Genomic DNA, 8,938 nt, shown 5'->3' with positions numbered 1-8,938 from the left:
TTGAGGCCAGGAGTTTGACCCCAGCCTAAGCAACATAGAGAGACCCCCATTCTCTCTACAAAAAAGTTTAAAAAATTAGCTAGTCATGGTGGCGAGTGCCTGTAGTCCCAGATACTTGAGAGGCTGAGGCAGGATTACTTGAGCCCAGGAGTTTGAGGTTGCAGTGAGCTATGATGACACCACTGCAGTCTAACCCAGCCAACAGAGTGAGACCCTGCCTCAAAAAAACAAAAAATAAAATAAAATAAAAATAAAATAATTATGCAAATTATTTCCTGTGATTACAATGGGCCCATATAAGAGATACTTTGTATAAACTTAAGACTTATTAATAACAGAAGGAAAACTTGAAAATTCACAAATTTTTGGCAACTAAGCATTAGCTTATACATTGAATGTATCAAATAACAGTCAAAATTAGGAAATATTTAGAGATAAATCACAGTGAGTTCTGCCACTGCTTCCTCCATCATTTCACATCGTGGCCTCCTGGGCTTGCTGCAGAGAAATTTCCCAAAGAATGGGGTGAGTGTGGATGCCTAAAGATATTTCCCAGTAAAAAAGGCAGAGAGTGGGATTGAGATGGAAAACTTAGATGTAGAAATGGCCACAAGACTGATTCTGGAAAGACATGATGCTGATGCCCAAGGATTAGGATGCTTCCCAGGAGATCCCACTTGGATAAAACCATTGAGGAATGTCTTTATATTTCAGAAGTGCAGAAATCCCAAAGATCTTACTTGAGACACCTGGTGTAAAATCAAAGACAAATTGTGGCAAACCCCTCACTTCTATTCAACTGTTTGTGATATGTAGGCAGGTGTGGCCACAAAAAATGATTCCTATCATCACAAGGGGTTTCAAGACAGGCCTGTTGGAGCCCTAAGTCCTGTTTCCTCAGTCTTGTAACACTTCCCAAGAAGAATCTCATGGTACTATTAACAGAAAGAAACATGGCACACCTAAAAATCAAGGTTTAAGAGAATTTAACATTCTTCTAGCACATGAAAGCATCTTTGTTGTTTTTTTTCCTATTATGTTCAATATACACATGTACGATTTTAAGTGTAGCTGTGAATTTTCACTGGTGTGTTATTATGCCACCAGCAAGATGCAGAACATTCAATCATGTGAAGACTCCTGTGATTTCCATTTGCACCGAACTCCTCCATCCTTAGCCACTGATCTGGGTTTATGTGCCTACACCTTTGTGTTTGCTAGAATATCACATTAAATGGAACACCATATTGAGTCTCGTTTGTCAAATTTGATGCCACATTTGTAAAAGTGCATAATTATATGAAACTTGTAATATTCTCCTGAGTTTGATATTTTTGACAGTGCCCAGGACACTCGGTAACACATTTGGCCATGACATTGAGAGATTATGAGGTATGTGAGTTTGGGTAAGGCCTGTGCTTCCTTGCACTTAACTTTCTTCCTTGTAAGATGGAAGGAATAATATGAGCAAGAAGAGAAAAAAAATCATGAAATTCCATAATCTCAACAGTCTGAAGAAAACATAAGTTAGAACTGAAAAAAAATGGATAAAGACTGGATTTCCTTTATTCTTTAATAAAACACAAAATGGTTACATTCCCCCTTCCCCTTCCATAACATGTGCTGAAGTCTAAGCATATGAAAATGACACCTGTGAATAGTAAACAAACTTTGGGATGTTGTGGATCATTGAAACACAATACATTCAGCTACTCTTCTTGTATTAAGACATCAAACATTTCCCACCGTGAGGATGTCAAATATACTTCCATTTCCACTAAATTAGGATAGTACTCAAAATGATAAGCTCTGTCTGAAGTTCACATCAATTATTACCTGCACAACTGACCTGCACACATCCATAAATCTTTTCAGTGTTTCAACCAGGCAATTACCGTAGACTTGCATAGATATCACTCTATTCATAGGAAAAACCCATGATGGACTAGTGCTCAACTCCAGATTTTATTGTCCAATCGAAGGTTTCTCATATTCAATGTTTCAAATAATGGCAAACAATAATGACAGGGTAAAGAACAAAAGATGAAAATAATAATTCACATGAGACTGTACTCTGTGGTAAACTTTACACATTTAAAAAGTGACGTCAACTATTAGCAAGGAAAATGAAATAAACAACTTTGTCTTCCCTGCAAAAGTAGCATTTCCCATAGCAAAGAAAGGTGGAACACATATAGGGTATATGATATCTAAAACCTGTCACATGAGACCAGTAGGAAAATTCCCAAAATTAACACTCATTTTTCAATGGTGATGAATCACAGAACTATTGAAAAACCACATAAAAATGAAACTTACCTGCATATTTAAAAGACATTTTGATTCAGCCATGGATACAACACACTTCAAAATGGAAGGAGAAAAATTCTATTACTGATTTAGGAAAAAATTTTTTGCCTATTAAACAAATACACTATTGCTTAAATAGTACTTACAGAATTATGTTTCCTCAAGGTTACTTTTCCAGGGTAAGAACTAGAAATTCTTAGTCCAGAGACCCACTTTAAGTATGAGCTACTGATAAAGGCAATATATTTATAACTTTTATAATATTTTCTTCAAGTTGTGTATATTCTGGAACATTCTACGTAAACTACTTTGCATCAGGCTCTTCAACTTACTTACATTTATAGGATTTCTCTACAAAGGGAGTTTTCATGACTTTCAAAGTATTTGCTGTCCAGGCACCATGGCTCATTCCTGTAATCCTAGCATTCTGGGAGTGCCAAGGCAGGGGGATTTCTTGAGGTGAGGAGTTCAAGACCAGTATGAGCAAGAGCGAGACCCCTGTCTCTAACAAAAATTGAAAAAATTATCCAGGCATGGTGGTGGTGGTGTGCACCTGCAGTCCCAGATACTTGGGAGGCTGAGGCAGGAGGATCACTTGAGCCCAGGAATTTGAAGTTGTGGTGAGCTATGATGGTGCCACTGCACTCTAACTGGGGCAACAGAACAAGACTCTGTCTCAAAAAAAAAAGGTGTTTGTTAAAACTGAGCAATTTCTTGCATTTTTCACATTTATAGGCTCTACATACAGTCTGCATTCATAGGTGTGGAGCAACTGAAGACTTCTGCACATGGCTTATATTCAAGAGGATTTGTGCTACTCTTTGTTCCTTGATGGCTATGAATGGAACCAAGATTATCAAAGGATTTCTCACTCTTTACAATTATAGGTATTCTCTTCACTATGCATTACCATGTGTGCTAGAAAGCCTATGTGATAAGAAAAAACCTTTTCCACAATTTTTTTTTTTTGAAACAGGGTCTTGCTCTGTCACCCGAGTAGCTGGGACTACAGGTGCGCACCATGAAGCCTGGCTAACTTTTTTTATTTTTAGTAGAGACGGGGGTCTCACTCTTGCTCAGGCTGGTCTCAAACTCCTGAGCTCAAGCGAGTCTCCCGCCTCAGCCTCCCAGAGTGCGTGAGCCACCGTGCCCAGTCCCTCCCAATTCTTTATTTAGGGTTTCTCTCCAACATGAGTTATTTCATGCTTTGGAAGAGAAGTAGAACAAATAAGGGCTTTCCCACACTCCTTACATTGTGTGATTTTTCAACAGTATGATTTCTTTCATGTATTTAAAAATAACAGGAATGATTTCATATCTGGGTTCTCAGTTCTGTTCCACTGGTCAATGGCTCTGTTTTTGTGCCAGTACCAAGCTGATTTGATTATTACAGCTTTGTAATAGAGTTTGAAGTCTGGTAAATTGATGCCTCGCATTTTGTTTTTATTGCCTAGAATTGTTTTTGCTATGCGGGGTCTTCTCTGGTTCCATACGAAGCGTACAATTAATTTCTCTACATCTGTGAAGAATGATGTTGGTATTTTAATAGGGACTGCATTGAATCTGTAGATCATTTTGGGTAGTATAGACATTTTAACAATGTTGATTCTGTCGACCCACGAGCATGGTATGGTTTTCCATCTGTTTATGTCCTCTGCTATTTCCTTCCTCAATGTTTCATAGTTCTCCCTGTAGAGGTCTTTTACCTCCTTAGTTAAATATATTCCTAGGTACTTTATTTTCTTTGTTGCTATTGTGAAGGGAATTGAGTCTTTGATTTGGTTCTCGGTATGACTGCTATTGGCGCATATGTTGGGCAGGGGGAGGGGAGAGGGGGAGAAGGGGACGGGCATACGCACAAACAACGAGTGAGATTCGCAGCTCCCGGGGGATGGACACACTTGAAGCTGGGACTTGGGGGGCAAGGGCATCATACATAACCTAAACATCTGTACCCCCATAATATGCTGAAATAAAAAAAATAACAGGAATGAAAGGTTTTTACCACATTTTTTACATTCACAGGATTTTTCTACACTGCGATTCTTTTTCCAAGTTTTAGAAAGTACCTGATACGTATGAATGCTTTCCACATTCCTAATGACCATAGGGTTTCTACCCAGTAAGAGTTCTTCTGTGCATTTGGCAGTAACTAGAAAAGCCTGAAGCCTTTACCACAGTTTTTACACTCGTAGGGTCTTTCTCCATTTTGAGTATTTCCTGAATTTAAAAGGAACTGGGGGCCAGACGTAGTGGCTCATGCCTATAATCCTAGCACTCTGGGAGGCCAAGCTGGGAGGATTGATTGAGCTCAGGAGTTCAAGATGAGTCTCAACAAAAGCAAGACCACTTCTCTATTAAAAAAAAAAAATTAGATTAAAACAAAAAATAAAATAAATAATGGAACTGGGAAAATGGAATGCTTTCCTGCATTGCTTAGGTTCATAGAATTTCTCTCCAGTGTGAATTCTTCTATATATTCCAGTGTACTTGGGCTACATGAAGGAATTCCCACGTTATTTACATGACTACAGCTTCTCTCCAGTATGTTTTCTTTCGTGTATTCGAAAGGAACCGGAACGACGGAAGGTTTTACCACATTGCTTACATTCATAGGCTTTCTCTCCTGTGTGACTTCTTTCATGTCTATGAAATGAACTGGGAAAAGCAAAGGCCTTCCCGCACACCTTACACTTGTAAGCTCCATTTCCAGTGTGCATTATCACGTGTCTTCGAAGGCTTGTGGCACAAATAAACATTTTCCCACATTCCTTGCATTCATAGGGTTTCTTTCCAGTGTGTGTCATTTCATGATTTCTAACAGAACTGCGAGATCTAAAGGCTTTCTCACATTTCGTACATTTATAGGGTTTCTCTCCAGTGTGAATCTGTTCATGTTTTCGAAAGGTACTGGAACAACTGAAGGCTTTCCCACACTGCTTACACTGATAGGGTTTCTCTCCAGTGTGTATTCTTTCGTGTATTCGAACTTCACTGGGGTAATCAAAGGCCTTCCCACATACCTTACATTTGTAGCGTCCCTCTCCAGTGTGCATTATCATGTGTCTTCGCAAACTTATGAGAGAGAAGGCTTTCCCACATTGCTTACATTCGTACAGATTCTCTCTATTGTGAGTCTTTTCATGACTTTGAACAGGATAAATAAAGGCTTTACCACATATTTTACATTTATAGGGTTTCTCTCCAGTGTGAATTCTTTTATGTATTTCAATGTAATAGGAATACCTGAAGGCTTTCCCACATTGCTTGCATTCATAGGGTTTCTCCCCAGTGTGACTTCTTTCATGTATACATAACAAACTGGGATAAGCAAAGCCTTTCCTACAAAACTTACATTTATGAGGTCCATCTCCAGTGTGTGTTATCATGTGTGTTCGAAGGGTTTTGGGAGAAATAAAGGTTTTCCTACATTCCTTACAATCATAGGGTTTCTGTCTAGCATGAGTGTGAGGACTTTCATGTGTTGGGAAAGAGTGATCACCGAAGGCTTTCTCACATTGGCTACGTGTATATGGCTTCCCTGTGAATTCCTGATGCACATGTAGTTCACGTTTATTGTGATCTCTCATGTGAAATGAATGGCCCATGGCGACCTCTCCATACACACTGCTTTCACATGCTTTTACTGCAGGAGGAGTTTTCTTGTTCAGAACATGCTCCAGAATCTGGCTCGAGGCTTCTCCACGTTGACGCCCTTCTTTACTTTCGTGGAGTTTCTCTGCCATATAACGTCTGTAAAAAACATGAGACACATTATTGAGGATTTATTTATAAAGGACTGCACATGTGTTAATAGGTTTTAAACTTAAATTTTTAACAGTATCAGGGAAAGTGTAGGCTTTGTGCCCTGTCTTGAGTTGTTTGTTGTGAATGGACTGAATGCTCTGAAACTGCAACTATTATCAAAACAGTGGTATTCATATGGGATTTCTTAATACTGTTTCCAAGGGAACCATTTTGCCAACAATAAATGTCTATGTCACTTTTATGTGTATATTTTTTCAATTTTTTTTTTTTTTTGAGACAGAGTCTCACTCTGTTGCCTGGGCTAGAGTGAGTGCCATGGCGTCAACCTAGCTCACAGCAACCTCAAACTCCTGGGCTCAAGCAATCCTACTGCCTCAGTCTCCCAAGTAGCTGGGACCACAGGCATGTGCCACCATGCCTGGATAATTTTTTATATATATATTTTTAATTGTCCAGCTAATTTCTTTCTACTTTTTTAGTAGAGACGGGGTCTCGCTCTTGCTCGGGCTGGTCTCGAACTCCTGAGCTCAAATGATCTGCCCGCCTTGGCCTCCCAGAGTGCTAGGATTACAGGCGTGAGCCACCACGCCCGGCCTATGTGTATATTTTGATGACAACTTTCTAAGAATAAATAAATTTGAAGCTCAGCTTAACTTGTTTTGTTTTCTTGTTTTTGACACTTTCTGATATTCTAAGATTCTCTCTCAAGGAAATCATCTTCTCTCCTGAGTACAAATTACCTTAGATTTCTCCTTGGATTTTTGTATCGATCTTCAATGTCCTGGTCTTCCCATTTTATTCCTAAATATAAACCCAGAAAAATTATAAAATTATAGAGAAATTATTAGATTGTCTGTTCATGGCACACTTCAGCCATGCTTTATTTACTCACCAAAGCATTCCCCTTCCATATTGCCAATCATGAACAGTGTTGATTAGCAAGCAACATTTGTTTTCTAAATCGATTAAGTGAAGGAATAATATCCTTACCTACAAAGGACAGATTCATCAAGGTTTCCCGCATCACATCTCTGTACAGATTCTTCTGGGAAGGATTCAATAAAGCCCACTCCCCTCGAGTGAAGTTCACAGCCACATCCTCAAAGGTCACCGACTCCTGAAATATCCCACATGTTCAGAGGAGGATGGGTAAAACTGAACAGCCCTGATGTATACTCAATTCATAAGAGGTTCATATGACGCATGGTCCTGAAACATTTATTCTATGACTTGGTTATCAGACTCTAATTCTCTGTCTATGCTCACCTCTTCACACATAGCAATTCTGATGCTAAAACTGAACAATTTAGGAAAGTAACAAATGAACAGGAACATTCCTCTTCAGCAATGCCTGGGACATGCCTAATGTCTCTCTGTACAGTGGGTCTGTAACACTAGTCATAATAAAGTCAGACTACTTAGTCTGCAGAAGAAGAGAGATAACATTATCAGTCCTGAGACTGCTTATCCTTACAAACGCTTTTCACAAAGTTTGACTTTTGATGGTATCTGGGAACTGGACTTTTAGAGGGACCACATCAACTTACCTTTTAAGGGGGGCTCAGTGTGCCCAAACTGTTATGCAAACCATATAGTATTTGTATAACTCTTGTCTTCCCTCTGAGAGTTTGGAATTTTCTTCTTTTGCTGTTTTTCTTGAGACAGGGTCTTGCTCTGTCTCCTGGGCTAGAGTGCAGTGGCGTCATCCTAGCTTACTACAACCTCGAACTCCTGGGCTCAAGCAATCCTCCTGCAACAAGTAGCTGGGACTATAAGCGTGTGCCACCACTCCTGGCTAATTTTTTTGTGTATTTTTTGTAGAGACAGGGTCTTGAACTCCCGGCCTCAAGTGATCCTCCCACCTGAGCCTACCAAAGAGCTAGGATTACAGGTGTGAGCCACCACACCTGGCTGAGTTAGAATTTTGTTACATGCTCAGCCGAGGGTGTAACAAAAAACCACCCCAAAAAACCACCCTGTGCACGGAGTGTCTAATGAGCTTTGCTGGTATATTATATACTATTTCACAGGTTTTTGTCACAATTTTTTTCTTGGGGAATTCAGTCCATCCTATGTGATTAGACTAAGAGAGAACGTTTGGAAGCTGGAACCTGGTTTCCTATAGGCCAAATTTAATTAAGTATGACAAAAGGCTACTGAAAGATATCTGAACATCCTAATGGAGACATTTTAAACATTTTATTGGATAGTGTCAATGCAAAAGGACATGGGGGAAAGATGACACATGTTATTATAAGGAACTCAATGTCACCAAGCTGATAGCTCTCACAAATATTTAGAGTTCCTTGAATCCCACAAGCAGATCTTTAAGTAGTCAACAAAAACTACTTCACCAAACCAAACAGAAGTATCAAATGTCTAACAATGGTAAAAATATTCTGAACAAGGAAGTGACAGCTTGTATAATATAAATAAAAGGTTTTGAAACTATAATATTCAGGACACCATACTATTAACAGACAGATAAACAAATAGATCAAGAGAAAGGAAAAGAGTCTTCAATAACCCACCATATATACGAAAAGTTGATTGCTGGCAGAGCAATGTTTGTGGAATACTGGCAGAATTCATAAGCACCTTAATACATGAGGCAGGGACAAACTGATATCTAACTGGATAAATGCACTGTATTCCCCTCCATTCCATGAACAATCATCAATTTACTGTGTAGGTCAATGTGAAAGATAAAATTAGAATGCTTTGAAAAGTCCCTGGCAAATGTCTTTTTGATGCAAGAACAGAATTTTCTCATATAAGAAAAGGAAAGTGCTCGCTTCAGCAGCATGCATACTGAAATTGGAATGATACAGAGAAGATTAGCATGGCCTCTGTGCAAGGA

General features: G+C 39.1%; 1 protein-coding gene across 1 annotated transcript; it reads right to left on the bottom strand.

Moving 5' to 3' along the window:
* Window positions 1-4,838: 4,838 nt before the first annotated feature.
* Window positions 4,839-7,356, bottom strand: LOC105807792 (zinc finger protein 627-like). The gene is made up of 4 exons (XM_012641252.1): window positions 7,345-7,356; window positions 7,069-7,195; window positions 6,819-6,879; window positions 4,839-6,063 (listed from the first exon to the last, which is right to left on the bottom strand). Exons 1-4 carry the CDS (start codon window positions 7,354-7,356, stop codon window positions 4,839-4,841), a joined length of 1,425 nt encoding a protein of 474 aa, XP_012496706.1.
* Window positions 7,357-8,938: the final 1,582 nt, after the last annotated feature.

Source organism: Propithecus coquereli, unplaced genomic scaffold, assembly GCF_000956105.1.
Source record: "Propithecus coquereli isolate 6110/MARCELLA unplaced genomic scaffold, Pcoq_1.0 Scaffold164, whole genome shotgun sequence".
Classification (NCBI taxonomy): domain Eukaryota; kingdom Metazoa; phylum Chordata; class Mammalia; order Primates; family Indriidae; genus Propithecus; species Propithecus coquereli.
The sequence above is the reverse complement of the archived record's forward strand: the minus strand, read 5'-3'. Positions and strand labels throughout refer to the sequence as shown.

Coding starts and splice junctions, on each gene's coding strand:
- LOC105807792 (XM_012641252.1), bottom strand. Junction 6,880..7,068: donor GATGAATCTGTCCTTTGTAG/GTAAGGATATTA, acceptor GTTTATATTTAG/GAATAAAATGGGAAGACCAG. Junction 6,064..6,818: donor AATCCAAGGAGAAATCTAAG/GTAATTTGTACT, acceptor TGTTTTTTACAG/ACGTTATATGGCAGAGAAAC.